Raw genomic sequence first — 17,113 nt, forward strand, 5'->3', positions numbered from 1 at the left:
ATCCCTGGTAGCCATTCGGGCAGGGACTCTTCAGTTTTTGGTAGCCCAAAATAAATTTAAGTAGCCCGAATAAAAAAGAGAGCAATTTTTTGATTGATGTTTTGTTTCCTGCTTTGTTTCCGTTACAATATTGTTATACATTAAAGTATAATATTGTCATACATTAAAGTATAATATTGTAACGGAAACAAAACATTAATCAAATTGTTAAAAAACAAATTACAGCGTATAAAAATTACAATCATCAACTCAAATACTTGGTTTTAATTGAACAGACATTTCTTTAAACTTGTAAGAACTGTGTAGAATATGAATCAGTCTGTGTCAGATCCTGAACTTGAAATTTCCACTGAAGTCATGGTTAAGAGGCAAGTGGAACCAAGATCTAGGCCATTTGCTTTCTGAAGTTTGCAAAGACTGCTAAATTGTGCCAGTGGTAGTTCACTCTTTGCAACATAGTACGCAGTTCTAAACAGATTTTCAGGTTTATTTTTAGTATGTTATTTGCAACTGGTGTTTGTTCTGGGAAAGATATTGAGGACTGAGCAATAATGCATTTCTTGCATTTCTCATGGGTTCTAATGGGGGCCTTTCTTAAAATGATTGTTCCCAGTAACAAAGGCGCTTGTCGACTCAGAAATTGAGGGAAAACCAACAACACACCCGGCAGAACATTATGTTATTTACACAGGTGCACATAAGTGGTCCGCATGTGCGCATTCGCTGTCAAAATAAAAGACGCGCACCAGATAAGAAGTTGCAAGGCGCGTTTGCGTCCATATAAAAGGCACTGTTTTTGTCCGCTAGAGTGGGATTTTCACGGCACATTCTGCACCACATCTCTGTGCGTTCATCATTTGTTTGAAGCCAGCTCACCTCCTGCAACCACTCTTCCAAGAATACGCGCTTCTTTGTGGTTCGGACTCCTTCTGACATTTCTTTGGAGGTGGAGGAACACCAAAGTAATTGCTTAAAGGAGCTTGCTTCTTCGACATCTTTAAGAGTTCTAAACAAACGTCTGTCCTCCTCCAGAAAATCTTATGTACGCAAACACGCGTTGCAACTTCTTATCTTGTGCGCGTTTTTTTTATTTTGACAGCGAATGCGCACCTGCGGACCACTTATGTGCAGCCCTGGTTATTTAGCTCGTCATATTGCAGCCACAGAAATTCTTTTGTCCATGAAACCATAAAGCTGCACTTTCTTTTTGTGGTAAGCTTTTCTTTGGCTGTCACTTCTTCACCCTGACCTGTCTTATTTGGCTCAGCAGAACTAAAATATATATCCTGCTGCTTTTATACACGCACTCACATAACGCTCAGCGATTCTCTGCGCGATCAGCCCTCTCACATGTTTTAAGCTTGCTGCGGGAGATTTCACTTGTCATGTTTGCATAGTAAGCTAACGATTGATAGGACGATGTCAGAGGAATTGGTGCGCAAACTATCGTCACTCACCAATCAGTGCTGTCGCTCCTCAGTTCACAGTTTGCGCGATTGCAAAGTGAAAGCAAAAAACAAGCGCAAAAAACAAGCCCAAATTCAAACGCGATTTCAATATGTCACATATTGACAGTGGCTCACCGATGCCAATGACATAATTACCCAGCTACATTTCCAAAAGAATGCAAAAGCTTTGACATATATTTTTCCTTCCTATGATAGCCCGACGGGCAGGGCAGAGATAGATTTTGGTTAGCCCGACTGGAAAAAATCGCTAGCCCCTGGACGTTGGGCTAGCAATTTTACGAGCCCTGCGGTCAGCTCATCAGCGAGCAGCCGCAGAATCACAGGTGCAGCTTGGCAGGGGATGGACTCAGGGTGAAAACACAAAATCAACAATGACAACAGTGTTATTCTTTATTAGTGTGAATGCTGGTAAGCGTGTGTGTGTGTGTGTGTGTGGTGTGTGTGTGTTTCAACTGCTGCTGTGTGCACAGTGTTTGCTCTACAGCCATCATTTTACCTTCACGTAGCCATCGTTGTTGTCTTTCCAACAGCATGTCTTTCAAAGCTCAGAGATGTAAACTTTTTAAACTGTGTGGATCCAAGTGGAGGGATAACCCTCTAACTGACCCATAGAAATACATTATATTTTCAGTCAGGAGTTTGTCTCAACAGCAGGAAAGACCCCACTTTTTAAATTGCTCCTGCGGCCAAAGTTTTGACAGCAGGAACATGAAGAACACACTGTTGTATAGAACAGGTCCTCGGGATTGTCACCGTTTGAAAATGATTTTGATGGGAGTTAGGGTCTTGGATTTAGAAGCAGTTGTTCAACAAGTGCACCGAGGCAGATTTGACAGGGTTTTGCCACAGAGTAATAGTGTGTCAGTAGTTAGTCCTGGACAACTAGATCAAGCATTCCGATTGGCCCATGAAATTCGGGCTTCTGTTTGATTGGTGCATTTGTTTTCAGCAGACAGGTGGTTCAGATCTGGGCTTTTGGAGTCAGTTGATGACTTTTAGAATCATCTTTTCTGACTGGATCATTAAAACTTAAAGCATTGATCTTTCTGCAGTGGATTCTCCCACATTTCAGTGATATGGTGAATAAAGAATATTGTAAAGTCAAAATACACAACGTCGTAGTCTCACTTCAAGCACTTTATTCCTTACGTCGTGTTTTTCCGCTCACCCACAATAACAACAACCCACCGCAGGCAACAGTACTCTCGCGATATAACAGAAAATAACAAGTTAACAATCTCCCTCTTTCTTTTTTAAAAATAAAAGTATAAACACCCCTTTTAAACATTTGTATACATATATATGTAAACAAAACAAAAACACTTTGTCAACATTATAGAACATTCAGGAAACCTTTCAATGTGCTTTGCTTTACTTAAAGCATACTATCACTGCACACAATAAACGAGAGTGCATTTTAATGCAAAGAAAACTTTGTAAACAAAGGATCACAGTATCCAGAGTCCTTCATCTAGTGCTTTTAGAAGGGTTTAAAGGTGAAACTCCTTTTTTTTGTCAGATAATCAGCAAGTTGGGATTTGGAATCTGACCAACCAATCTGTCTGATTTTAATGGCTCTTTAATGCTGCTCATTTCCAGCCTCAGTCTCTTCTCTGTAACCTGCGTAGTGGACTTGAGTGCATCAAACAAGGAATGATTGTCAGGCACACAGACACACAGCATTCAGACCAGTGTTACCAGTTTTAAGCTCAGAAAAAAGTGTTGCCAGGAAGACAGCACTGTCTATTCCATCTGACATGGCAAGAGTTTCTCCTGCCAGTGTACTTCTGACCACACGGCTGATATTTTTTTTATTTTTATTTTTTAGACTGCCAAAAGAGAGGACAAAACTTTCTCCTTTACCCATAAGGATGATTAATGCCCCTCCTTGAGTACCGCCAGTGGGAAGGTTGCCAAATGAAGCGTCACTGAAAAAAACCAGTGCCAAATCCTCACTGTTACCCAAGTGTTGAAACTTAAGAGTCACTTTCTCTACTTTAAGTTTACGGATAACTTTGTTCACTTCATGAATGGACTGCACAATTGCACCTTTGATATTAGATCCCATGCTGCATGTGTCAAACATAATATCTGGTCTCGTTTGTTTGGCAACCCACAAAATCTGTCCTATTTTTGACCTGAGTTGCTCCCGTTCTGTTTCACATAAGGAAGCATCCCTCTGTACAGCCCGTGCTGCTTGTAACTGAACAGGTTGTAGGTTGTCAATGTAAAGTTATTGATGCACCTCTATTACATCATTAACTGTACAAATGTCCATACCAACATAAAAAAACCTGTCATGTTCTTCACGGCCCACAAGGAAGGTAGATTTCAGTACAGGAATGATATGAGTTGCAAAGTGACTTGAACCAGCCCAAAGGAAATCATCAACGTGACATGCAAGCACTCCTGTAATCTCAGATTGTTCATTCTGCCATAGAACACTGCAGGATCAACCTGTGATATTTTACCACCAGTTTTGTGCATAATGTCTTTGACCTTATTGTACAATAAAGTGAAGCAATTATTTCATTTCAGCTCAAAACATTCAGCTATCAGCATTCACACAGCAATTGCATTCACAGTATTGTTATTCAAATCTTTATTATTATAATATTTTATTATCTATTCTGTACGTTTTTTGCCGTCTATCTCCTTCAACACCGTTTCAACTTAGAAAAACCATTCAATCACCGTTAGATTCCTCTTCTTTTGGACATTGCCACTTCTGTTGCCACCCTCAGTGCCCCATACCATATTTTTCAGGCCATAAGGCTGACTGTCGATAACGGCCTGTTTTCATACATAAGGCGCATTAAGCGAAACAAAACAGTCAGATAAGTCAAACTTTACTCAACTCATTCTTCTTGCTTCCTCTTTTTCGTACCATTGATTCATTAATCTTGAATTCTCTCGCAGCTGCTCTAACTTTTATCGAGTGGGGGAAAAAGTTAGCGTTCATCCTCCAGTTTCACTGTGCTAATCTTATGCTAACTATACATTAAAAAAAATAATTGTTTGATGATCTGAAACGTGTGTGACAAACATACAAAAAAAAATACCACCATTGTCATATAACAATGACTTTCTTCCGTCATTCTGTTCGCTGATCCCATTGTGGACCACTAAATTTTTTTATAGTGTGTATATATATTACATATGTATGTAATATATATATATATATATTATTTATTTGTTTTTTGCACTACATTAGACAACATCAAAATAGTGTTGTCAAAAATGACAATAGCGTTAGCATTTTTTGTTGTTTGTGTGTTGTAATCTTTATATAAAAAACCCACCTCTTAATCTTTGGTATATGGCGAGGCGCTGTGGACACCCAAGTTTGTGATTGTTGTAGAATTTTCAAATCAATACCATGGTTGCATCTGCTGAAAATCTCTGTGAAGCTTAAATCTCAGTGACCTTGACTTCAAGGTCAGAGGCCAACTTTTTTGAAAATCAGAGGTGGTTCACATTTATAACACTGGTATGTCTACTAGGAGGCTGAAGGGTAGCACTATATATTTATAAACAATCAAAAAGAACAATTATTAGGCAATTTATTTATTTCCAATTTGTATTGAATTTATTTCTGTTAACATGGTGGTTTTGGTCTGATTGAAGGACTGATGTGATGGTCAGGTGTCCGCTGCTCCGCTTTGAATATTGGTAGGCTTTTTTTTTTTTTTTTAAATTTTCACAAGAATTGCTAGTTCCCCTAGAGTTTTGGCCACCTCAACAATCAGACGATTCCCTATGAGCAAGCATTTAGCAACAGTGGGAAGGAAAAACTCCCTTCTAAAAGGAAGAAACCTTCGACAGAACCAGGCTCAGGAAGGGACAGCCATCTGCCGCGACTGGTTGGAGTGGGGGGAGTGAAAATTAAAAAACAAAAAAAAACAAGCCAAAGTGATCATTATTGGAGCAGCTTAATGAATTTTTCCAGTGCTGTTAATATCCTTTTCCAACCCCAGTTTGTGTTTTTGTCACTTTGTCCAAGGTGGAGGTATGGTCTTTCAATGTCAATACATGGGAACCTCTTAGAGAGGCCAGGGTTGAAAAAGGGATGCTGGAGAACCTCTGCGGGTGTTATCCGCTGGTGTGCATCTAAGGCCAACATCCCTTTAATTAAGTTGACAAATAAACGTTGGCCATTTTCAGGTCCTCGTCTAAACGCCATTACTTGTTTGAGGTCATCAAGACGCGTAAGTTTTATGTATCGAGTCTCCAAAGACTCATATCCTGTCTCGCACTGAAATTGTTGGTCAGTCTTAAATGTCCAGCGCTGTTGGTTGTAGTTGTCTTCAATGAAAAAGTCTTCAGTGTACACACCAGAGTCCAGAACATGATCTGGTGGCTGTCCCTGAGTCTCTATGATGAATTTTAAAACATCATATTCTCCATTTCCAGGGTAGAGTGGCACCCCTGTACCAAGTTCCACAGCTACCAGCCCCAAAGACCACATGTCAGCTGCTTCATTATAAGGAAGGCCAAGCATAACCTCAGGTGCACTATAACCAACTGTCCCCCACAATCACTAGGATTCACTGCAGACGCAGGACATGCGAGGCCAAAGTCTATAAGTTTGACTTTGACTGGAGACTCATGGCGGTTAACAACCATGATGTTTCCAGGTTTGAGGTCAGCGTGCACTATTCCCACAGAACCCAGGTGTGACAGGGCATTTGTGAGTTGCTGTAAAATTGGCCTGACTTCGCTTATGGGGAGACCCTGGTTTTTCCGGTCCCGTATGTAGTCCCACAAGCATTGATCGAGGAGTTCAAAGTTTAAAGCAAACCCGCTCTCCGTCGTGGAAAAAGCCGTTCCATTTAACTATGTTGGCGGCATCTGGACCCAACCTTCTCAGCTGCTCCAGGATGAAAATTTCCAGTTTTGCCTGTTGCAGAGTATCAGGGGTGTTCCTGTTGACTTTAATAGCCACAGCACAGCTGGTTTTGGTATCACGACATTTGGCTACAATACCAAAGCCCCCTTCTCCGAGGAAAGCCTCTACCTTGTAGCGGTTTCCCAAATGTTCCCTTCAACTATTTCAAACTCATCTGAGTTGAAGGATGAGTGTGGACGCATACTTGAAAATTCAACCGAGTTTTGGAAACTGCAGTTGATTTTCTGTGATCTCCTGCTTTTCAAGTTTGAAGGGTGCTGAAAGACCACAGGGTTTTGTGGTCTTTCAACACTCATGTTAGTGCAAGGGGAACTCTTACGGTTGAAAAAGGGATGCCGGAGAACCTCCGAGGGTGTTATCCGCTGGTTTGCATCCAAGGCCAACATCCCTTTAATTAAGCTGACAAATAAACGTTGGCCATTTTCAGGTCCTCGTTCAAACACCATTACTTGTTCGAGGTCATCAAGACGCGCAAGTTTTATGTATCGAGTCTCCAGGGACTCATATCCTGTCTCGCACTGAAATTGTTTTTCAGTCTTAAATGTCCAGCGCTGTTGGTTGTAGTTGTCTTCCATGAAATAGTCTTCAGTGTACACGCCAGAGTCCAGAACATGATCTGGTGGCTGTCCCTGGGTCTGTATGATGATTTTAAAACATCATAATAATTTCTCCCAGGGTAGAGTGGCACCCCCGTACCAAGTTCCACAGCTACCAGCCCCAAAGACCACATGTCAGCTGCTTCATTATAAGGAAGGCCAAGCATAACCTCAGGTGCACTATAACCAACCGTCCCCACACGGTCACCAGGCATTACTGCAGACGCAGGACATGCGAGGCCAAAGTCTATAAGTTTGACTTTGATGGGAGACTCATGGCGGTTAACAACCATGATGTTTCTAGATTTGAGGTCAGCGTGCACTATTCCCACAGAACCCAGGTGTGACAGGGCATTTGTGAGTTGATGTAAAATTGGCCTGACTTCGCTTATGGGGAGACCCTGGTTTTTCCGGTCCCGTATGTAGTCCCACAAGCATTGATCAAGGATTTCAAAGTTTAAGCAGACCCGCTCTCCGTCATGGAAAAAGCCGTTCCATTTAACTATGTTGGCGGCATCTGGATCTAACCTTCTCAGCTGCTCCAGGATGAAAATTTCCAGTTTTGGCCTGTTGCAGAGTATCAGGGTGGTTCCTGTTGACTTTAATAGCCACAGCTCGTTGGTTTTGGTATCAAGACATTTGGCTACAATACCAAAGCCCCCTTCTCCGAGGAAAGCCTCTACCTTGTAGTGGTTTCCCAAAATGCTCCCTTCAACTATTTCAAGCTCATCTGAGCAGAAGGATGGGTTAGCTGACATGGTGGAATGTGTCGGCTTGATCGGTGAATTGCTGAGAAATGTGAAATTCTCTCAAAACTTTCCAAAAATGTTTTGGTTGCTGTCAGGTCTACGTCCGTTAAGCAGTAAAGTGTAACAGCAAGATGATGACATAACAAAGGATGAAAGGCATTCTGTTTTGGATCAAAGGCATTCTGTTTTGGTTCAAAGGCATTCTATTTTTTTCAGTTGAAACTGAAAAAAAATAGTGTTTCAACAGGGCAGGCTTGGCACCCTGTGGGACGCAGAGGTGATAGGGTAAGGATGCAGAGCATAAGATCCAGGATAACAATTTACTTATTGGTCCAGGGCTCGCAAAATTTCAAAATCCCTGGTAGCCATTCGGGCAGGGACTCTTCAGTTTTTGGTAGCCCAAAATAAATTTAAGTAGCCCGAATAAAAAAAGAGAGCAATTTTTTGATTGATGTTTTGTTTCCTGCTTTGTTTCCGTTACAATATTGTTATACATTAAAGTATAATATTGTCATACATTAAAGTATAATATTGTAACGGAAACAAAACATTAATCAAATTGTTTAAAAAACAAATTACAGCGTATAAAAATTACAATCATCAACTCAAATACTTGGTTTTAATTGAACAGACATTTCTTTAAACTTGTAAGAACTGTGTAGAATATGAATCAGTCTGTGTCAGATCCTGAACTTGAAATTTCCACTGAAGTCATGGTTAAGAGGCAAGTGGAACCAAGATCTAGGCCATTTGCTTTCTGAAGTTTGCAAAGACTGCTAAATTGTGCCAGTGGTAGTTCACTCTTTGCAACATAGTACGCAGTTCTAAACAGATTTTTCAGGTTTATTTTTAGTATGTTATTTGCAACTGGTGTTTGTTCTGGGAAAGATATTGAGGACTGAGCAATAATGCATTTCTTGCATTTCTCATGGGTTCTAATGGGGGCCTTTCTTAAAATGATTGTTCCCAGTAACAAAGGCGCTTGTCGACTCAGAAATCGAGGGAAAACCAACAACACACCCGGCAGAACATTATGTTATTTACACAGGTGCACATAAGTGGTCCGCATGTGCGCATTCGCTGTCAAAATAAAAGACGCGCACCAGATAAGAAGTTGCAAGGGCGCGTTTGCGTCCATATAAAAGGCACTGTTTTTGTCCGCTAGAGTGGGATTTTCACGGCACATTCTGCACCACATCTCTGTGCGTTCATCATTTGTTTGAAGCCAGCTCACCTCCTGCAACCACTCTTCCAAGAATACGCGCTTCTTTGTGGTTCGGACTCCTTCTGACATTTCTTTGGAGGTGGAGGAACACCAAAGTAATTGCTTAAAGGAGCTTGCTTCTTCGACATCTTTAAGAGTTCTAAACAAACGTCTGTCCTCCTCCAGAAAATCTTATGTACGCAAACACGCGTTGCAACTTCTTATCTTGTGCGCGTTTTTTATTTTGACAGCGAATGCGCACCTGCGGACCACTTATGTGCAGCCCTGGTTATTTAGCTCGTCATATTGCAGCCACAGAAATTCTTTTGTCCATGAAACCATAAAGCTGCACTTTCTTTTTGTGGTAAGCTTTTCTTTGGCTGTCACTTCTTCACCCTGACCTGTCTTATTTGGCTCAGCAGAACTAAAATATATATCCTGCTGCTTTTATACACGCACTCACATAACGCTCAGCGATTCTCTGCGCGATCAGCCTCTCACATGTTTAAGCTTGCTGCGGGAGATTTCACTTGTCATGTTTGCATAGTAAGCTAACGATTGATAGGACGATGTCAGAGGAATTGGTGCGCAAAACTATCGTCACTCACCAATCAGTGCTGTCGCTCTCAGTTCACAGTTTGCGCGATTGCAAAGTGAAAGCAAAAAACAAGCGCAAAAAACAAGCCCAAATTCAAACGCGATTTCAATATGTCACATATTGACAGTGGCTCACCGATGCCAATGACATAATTACCCAGCTACATTTCCAAAAGAATGCAAAAGCTTTGACATATATTTTTCCTTCCTATGATAGCCCGACGGGCAGGGCAGAGATAGATTTTGGTAGCCCGACTGGAAAAATCGCTAGCCCCTGGACGTTGGGCTAGCAATTTTACGAGCCCTGCGGTCAGCTCATCAGCGAGCAGCCGCAGAATCACAGGTGCAGCTTGGCAGGGGATGGACTCAGGGTGAAAACACAAAATCAACAATGACAACAGTGTTATTCTTTATTAGTGTGAATGCTGGTAAGCGTGTGTGTGTGTGTGTGTGTGTGTGTGTGTGTTTCAACTGCTGCTGTGTGCACAGTGTTTGCTCTACAGCCATCATTTTACCTTCACGTAGCCATCGTTGTTGTCTTTCCAACAGCATGTCTTTCAAAGCTCAGAGATGTAAACTTTTTAAACTGTGTGGATCCAAGTGGAGGGATAACCCTCTAACTGACCCATAGAAATACATTATATTTTCAGTCAGGAGTTTGTCTCAACAGCAGGAAAGACCCCACTTTTTAAATTGCTCCTGCGGCCAAAGTTTTGACAGCAGGAACATGAAGAACACACTGTTGTATAGAACAGGTCCTCGGGATTGTCACCGTTTGAAAATGATTTTGATGGGAGTTAGGGTCTTGGATTTAGAAGCAGTTGTTCAACAAGTGCACCGAGGCAGATTTGACAGGGTTTTGCCACAGAGTAATAGTGTGTCAGTAGTTAGTCCTGGACAACTAGATCAAGCATTCCGATTGGCCCATGAAATTCGGGCTTCTGTTTGATTGGTGCATTTGTTTTCAGCAGACAGGTGGTTCAGATCTGGGCTTTTGGAGTCAGTTGATGACTTTTAGAATCATCTTTTCTGACTGGATTATTAAAACTTAAAGCATTGATCTTTCTGCAGTGGATTCTCCCACATTTCAGTGATATGGTGAATAAAAGAATATTGTAAAGTCAAAATACACAACGTCGTAGTCTCACTTCAAGCACTTTATTCCTTACGTCGTGTTTTTCCGCTCACCCACAATAACAACAACCCACCGCAGGCAACAGTACTCTCGCGATATAACAGAAAATAACAAGTTAACAATCTCCCTCTTTCTTTTTTAAAAATAAAAGTATAAACACCCCTTTTAAACATTTGTATACATATATATGTAAACAAAACAAAAACACTTTGTCAACATTATAGAACATTCAGGAAACCTTTCAATGTGCTTTGCTTTACTTAAAGCATACTATCACTGCACACAATAAACGAGAGTGCATTTTAATGCAAAGAAAACTTTGTAAACAAAGGATCACAGTATCCAGAGTCCTTCATCTAGTGCTTTTAGAAGGGTTAAAGGTGAAACTCCTTTTTTTTGTCAGATAATCAGCAAGTTGGGATTTGGAATCTGACCAACCAATCTGTCTGATTTTAATGGCTCTTTAATGCTGCTCATTTCCAGCCTCAGTCTCTTCTCTGTAACCTGCGTAGTGGACTTGAGTGCATCAAACAAGGAATGATTGTCAGGCACACAGACACACAGCATTCAGACCAGTGTTACCAGTTTTAAGCTCAGAAAAAAGTGTTGCCAGGAAGACAGCACTGTCTATTCCATCTGACATGGCAAGAGTTTCTCCTGCCAGTGTACTTCTGACCACACGGCTGATATTTTTTTTATTTTTATTTTTTTAGACTGCCAAAAGAGAGGACAAAACTTTCTTCCTTTACCCATAAGGATGATTAATGCCCCTCCTTGAGTACCGCCAGCGGGAAGGTTGCCAAATGAAGCGTCACTGAAAAAAACCAGTGCCAAATCCTCACTGTTACCCAAGTGTTGAAACTTAAGAGTCACTTTCTCTACTTTAAGTTTACGGATAACTTTGTTCACTTCATGAATGGACTGCACAATTGCACCTTTGATATTAGATCCCATGCTGCATGTGTCAAACATAATATCTGGTCTCGTTTGTTTGGCAACCCACAAAAAGGGCATAAACACAAAGCGCGGACCCCCCGACAGATCAGAATCAGCGAGCTGTCGGCTTTCAGCCCCGACCGTGTCCATGCTGTCGGGTGAGAAAGGCGACATCTCACTGATTCTGATCCACGGGTCCCGCTGTGTGTTTACGTCTTTGTGCAGAATCTGTGTTCTTGCTCTCATTTACTGTCTTAGCTGTTTGGTGCTTGTTGAAATTTTGTGAGATTTCACCTGAGATTCTGCCATTTCGGGCAAAATAAATTTATATTAAAAAATCGATTTAGGATTTTAATGAATCGATTTCACGCCAGAATCGATTTTAATCGATAAATCGATTATAAAAACCCACCCCTAATCTGCAATTCCTTTTGGATGTTGTATTTAGCAAGAATAGAGTATGGTCTACATTTTATTGTTAAAGATTGACTTTCTGTGGCTTTAACATGGTTAAAAACATAAACTGGACACTTTCACCTTGTTCCCTTGTGAAAGCAGTCAGTTATATATTTAAAATATTAAGTAATCTGAGGCATGTGGTCGTGTTTATTTCCAGGAGGAGACCCTGATGTTCAGCTCTTTGAATGTGATCGAAGACGCAGAGTACACCTTCCATGCAGCTTTCCAGGACCATCAGTACAAGGTGACCACTCACTGAAAGCCACTCTTCACAACCCTCTGTGGTAGTCTCTTCTGCAGACCAGATGTTTACCACAGCAGCTTATTTAACAACAAACAAGATCTTTCATTTTGATTCAATTTTGAAAACTTAACATGTGCCTCACATGTTGGTGCATTATATCACAGAGCTGGTGATGATGTTACTGATATATCAGCAGGTTTCTTTTTCTTTCAGAGACACAAAACAGAAGCAGACTTCCCTAACATTTGTTACCCCTGCTTATTGGAGTCCTTATTAACATGATGTGGCAATAATTTAAATTTTTTATTTTTTTTTAACTGCATTGTCACAAGTCATGGATAATTTCACGTGTCTTTACTCTTTAATCGGCTGTTATAAATGCTGATACCAGCAGATCGTCAAACAGCCAATATTTTCAGGGGAACTCTACATTATGTTATCTTTCCTAATGTCGTTAAAAACAAAAGGAAATGTATATTTCAGTTGAAAGTCACATAACCTATTGGATTTTGTTTTTAATAACTTGATGCGGTTGGGTTTCTGTATTTGGAAATTGTGCACTTTTCTATTTCATACTTCCTTGTTGGCTCATTTACGTACAAGATGCATGAATTAGGAAACTAGTAGAAAGTGTTGCATGCGAGCATCTGTAAAACCATTTTTCATTCACTCTAAAAATTAAAAACTGCAGTTGATGAAGTGCAAAAACCCACTTTGGAAAACTGAAAAGATACACACATTTTTATGAATTTTGAAATATGCATTTGATTTCTTTGACCTCTTCTGTTTTGTGAGCAACTGGGGAGCTTCCATCGAGGGCTAAAATGGTCTAAATTCTTTCTGTTCCCACAAAGTAATTATTCTCCAAAGTGTTGTAATCGAGTGCAGCATCAAGGCATCTTTGTGGAAAAAAGGATTCACGAGGTTGAGCAGACTTAGAAATTGTCTGTAAGCTTGTTATCTAGCTGGGATCTGAAGATGACATGCTGCGGAGGGTCAGTGAAGTCAGCCTAGTTATAAATAATGATATGTCATTCCAAGGCAGGCTACACAGCTGTCATTACACTGACATAACACTGGCAGAGGTTTAAAGGTGAGGGTGAAATGGGTTTTAATAAGCACACACTGGGGCGCAGATAACGTAGGAGCCAAGAGCGTCTGAGACAACACATTTCACAACGCTGCGCAGTTAGTTGAAATGTTTGGTGGTTTTGAGTTAACTGCCAAAAGTTATGATCCTAACCTTAATCATCTGACTAGACCAGGCAGTTGGATCTTTTCTGAAACTACAAATTTTGGCATCTGGGACGCTGTGAGTCCAGGAGCTGACTCTACAACTGCACTTAACTCTTTACCCCTTAAAGCCTACTACGTGTAACCCTCAAAGCTCTTTTATGAACTGAGTGGTTTCTGTCATTTCTCAGGCTTATAGAACAAAATGACTGAGTGTGCATCAGCAGTTGGTGAGGGTGGCCTCTGTTGATGCAGACAAACCATTCTAGAGGTGGTCAACCGTTTTTATTGGTGTGTATATACCAAGGTGTCAAAGCTCGTCATAAAGGGTACCCGGAAGGTTGTCAGATGTCTTGATGGGGAACAGAGTTAAAAGATGAGCTTCAGTCAGTAGAGCAGACCTGAGGTTACTGACTTGACCACTTATTCTTCCCCTGTTCTCAACAGGTATACATGGTGCTACGACCACATGTGAAGGAGTTCCTGCAGGCCATGGCAAAAATCTACGAGGTGTGTGTCAGTGTGTAGATTAGCAAATAGTTTGGTTATTTTGAGCCTCATTCACACGTTAAACAAATTATTTTTCTCTCACTGCTTTAACGTGGAGCAGTTAAAAGTGTGGAATTGTACCAACTGCCGTGCGTGCTCTGTTCCAGCTGTTCGTTTACACGTGTGCGAAGAAGGAATATGCCGAGAAGATCCTGGACATCCTGGACCCGCAGAGAAAGCTGTTTCGGTATGAGCTGCTTCCACTTGTGTTTTGTAAACTCGGTGCGTGAGTGCAGAGACGTGCGGAATCGCACTGCTGCTGTGTTGCGTGCTCAGAAATTCGACATGGCCTGCTTCAAATGTTCCCTTTAACATTCTGCCCGTGCCATACAGCGAGGACGGTAAATGTGAGTTTCACTTGTGATTTCTGTGGTAGACACCGGCTGTATCAGGACGACTGTGCCTGTGTTCTTGGCCACTACATCAAAGATCTCAGCATCCTCGGGAGGGATCTGAAGAAGACGGTGGTTCTGGATAATGCACCCCACACATATCCATATAATGTAAGTTTAAAGGCTGTGTTCTTTGATTTTCTCTGAGCCCCACTTGAATGACTGAACTTCTCACCCTGTGCTAACAGAGACCCGTCCACCCTTCGGAGAAAGCTCATCGCACCGATTGTATCCACTATCTCATTCTTCGAGCTAACAGTAACAGTATAAAGAATGAGACCAGGCTCAGATATTGGGACTTTAGCTCCATCTGGTGGCAGATGGCTGCATAACATTTATGACACAACAACTTATGGTAACTGGGCATCAATTAAAATGTTAATAATTAGACTAAATGACTACGTCTGGCATCGACTGACAGTAATGACGATTATTCATCTTGTTGACTATTCGCACACATCCTTAATTAATTACTTTGTTTTGCTCTGTCAGCACTTTGTTGCTGTTACTGACTTTTAATAACATGTTTGTTTTTTGTAGTTGTTGAACACGATTCCCATCAAGAGCTGGTCTGGGGAGTCTGATGACAGAGAGCTGCAGAAGCTCATCCCCTACATGGAGAAACTGTCTGCAGCTGTAAGTCTGCTTACATCTTCTGTGTTTACTGTGCACTTGTTTAAAATGGATTCAGAGGCAACAACATGTGCTTCCTCCTTCACCGCTTCCACTCTCACTGCACCAGCATCATTGTTTTTGGTCCCGGCAGGCGGCTGTTTTCAGAGAAAAACCCCGCTGCTCTGCAGGTGCTGCTCTGCAGGTGCTGCTCTGCACCGGACAGCAAACCCATACAAATGGCATTTATCAGTGCCTCACGTTTACTTTAGAGATTATGAGAGAACGAGAGCAGATCTTGGAGAGTAAAAGTGTGAGTTACAGTAGTCAGCTGGACACAAACGCCAACCAAATTAAAGGATTGAGCTTTAAGGTCCGAATCAAGTCAAAATGTATGCTAGTGTTGTTTCTGCTGCCGCCATGTGGCCACTCACGTTGTTACATGAGTTACAGTTAACAAAAACGATTTTAAAATGAGTATAAAATTCAGATAAGTAGCTTTGATCGTCAGCTTTAGTGCAGGCCTCTCGTCCGTGAGCCTGCTTCCTGCGATCTATACAGACGTTTAGATGTGTGGCAGGCGGACACTTAATCGACTCAGAGCTCATTTGCATCGGTTTTGTTAAACAAATGTTTAATCGTCTGTGTGATGGTGCCTGTGATAAGATGCAAGCGTTTGTCTTTAATCTCACGAGATTCAAACATGCTAGTGTGTTTTTTCTGATGTCTGTTATGTAGCTGCAGTTAATAATTGTCATGAACTATTAATCTATCATGTACAACAAAGAGTTCTCACATGCTCACATTCGATAAACTAGAAAATCTTCATCATTTAATACAATGATTTATCTTAATAGCTGAGGCTGTAAGAATGCACGGTAACTGGTGTGGTTCTCTTACAGCACATTTCTACTTAGCCGTAGTACAAGTCTCATTTATGCTTCACATTCATTTGTGTCTCACAGACTGGACACGTGAATATGGTGAGATACATGTTGTAATATTCGGCGGATCCACACTGGGTTTAGTTTTTTATTGTCAGCGTTATAATTTGTCCCCTTGTTTGAAAACTTTGCTGCATAAACCTGTCCATGTTTGGGATGAGTCGCATGCTGCGCTCGCTTCCTGTTTTATGTGAACATGCTGATGGCTGGAGCGGGGAGGCCCGGGCTGGCTCGCTGAGTTGATAACCTTGTCGTGTAGCTGCTCAGCGTCACCGTGCTTGTTGTTTGGTGAGGACAGATAGTGAAAGGGTATTCTGGGCATGCCGGGCAGGCTAAGTGCTACAGACTCAGATTGTCATAGAGAAAATGGATTTTCCTTTTCTTTTAGGGTTGTTGTTGATTCCCCGGTCAGTGAGCTGTGAGTGAAACAGCTGGTTATCTGCAGAAGCATCTGCCTGTTGTCTTTCCTCCCCCGGTTTCATGATTGACTCTGAATATCTGAATATCTCTCGCTGGTGTTTTTTCAGGAGGATTTTCGGGAGGTGCTGAAGAAGAGGAAGGATCACTTCCACAGGCTGCTGTCAGAGGACTGACAAACCCCCCACTTTGACTGCTTAATGTGACTTTCACAGCCCATGTTTGCTTTGGCGAAAAGGCAGAAGCCAGTTGGACCTTGGTAACCTGCAGACTGTTAGTTTGTGGTGGACCTGTGCGCCCTCCTCCATCCTCCCCCATCCTCCCGTTGGCTTGAAATGACAGCAGAGCGGTGTTTCAGACATGCTGCTGGTCGCTCAACAGATGTCCTTCTCCTGGACTCATTACACAAGCAATAAACTCATATCTGTGTGTATATATATATTTACAGCTCAGAATCCAGAATGTTGTTTATAGTCATGATTTTTTTTTTTAATTTATTGATTATATTGCAAATCTACAGCTGTTATCTGTATATTTTAAAATGTTTTCTTATGCAATAAAATATCCCTGATAAGAACTGGGGGAAATAAAGCATTCATGCCTAGGTGTCATTTAATTTTCATATTTAGATTGTTATTTTATGATCCCCTTATCTTCAGTTGTTGAAA

At 41.4% G+C, this 17,113-nt stretch overlaps 1 protein-coding gene across 1 annotated transcript in view; it reads left to right on the plus strand.

Annotated features, from left to right (window-relative positions):
• Window positions 1-16,937, plus strand: part of LOC146502537 (CTD small phosphatase-like protein 2-A) — a 57,626-nt gene extending 40,689 nt beyond the window's left edge. The window contains exons 2-7 of the mRNA XM_085132254.1: window positions 12,212-12,298; window positions 13,979-14,041; window positions 14,188-14,267; window positions 14,457-14,583; window positions 15,013-15,108; window positions 16,556-16,937. Coding sequence (XP_084988380.1) covers window positions 12,224-12,298; window positions 13,979-14,041; window positions 14,188-14,267; window positions 14,457-14,583; window positions 15,013-15,108; window positions 16,556-16,621 — 507 coding nt within the window. The 5' untranslated portion in view covers window positions 12,212-12,223 and the 3' untranslated portion in view covers window positions 16,622-16,937. The remainder of the gene's footprint in view (window positions 1-12,211; window positions 12,299-13,978; window positions 14,042-14,187; window positions 14,268-14,456; window positions 14,584-15,012; window positions 15,109-16,555) is intronic.
• Window positions 16,938-17,113: the final 176 nt, after the last annotated feature.

Source organism: Neolamprologus multifasciatus, chromosome 15 (genome assembly GCF_963576455.1).
Source record: "Neolamprologus multifasciatus chromosome 15, fNeoMul1.2, whole genome shotgun sequence".
In the NCBI taxonomy this organism is placed as follows: domain Eukaryota; kingdom Metazoa; phylum Chordata; class Actinopteri; order Cichliformes; family Cichlidae; genus Neolamprologus; species Neolamprologus multifasciatus.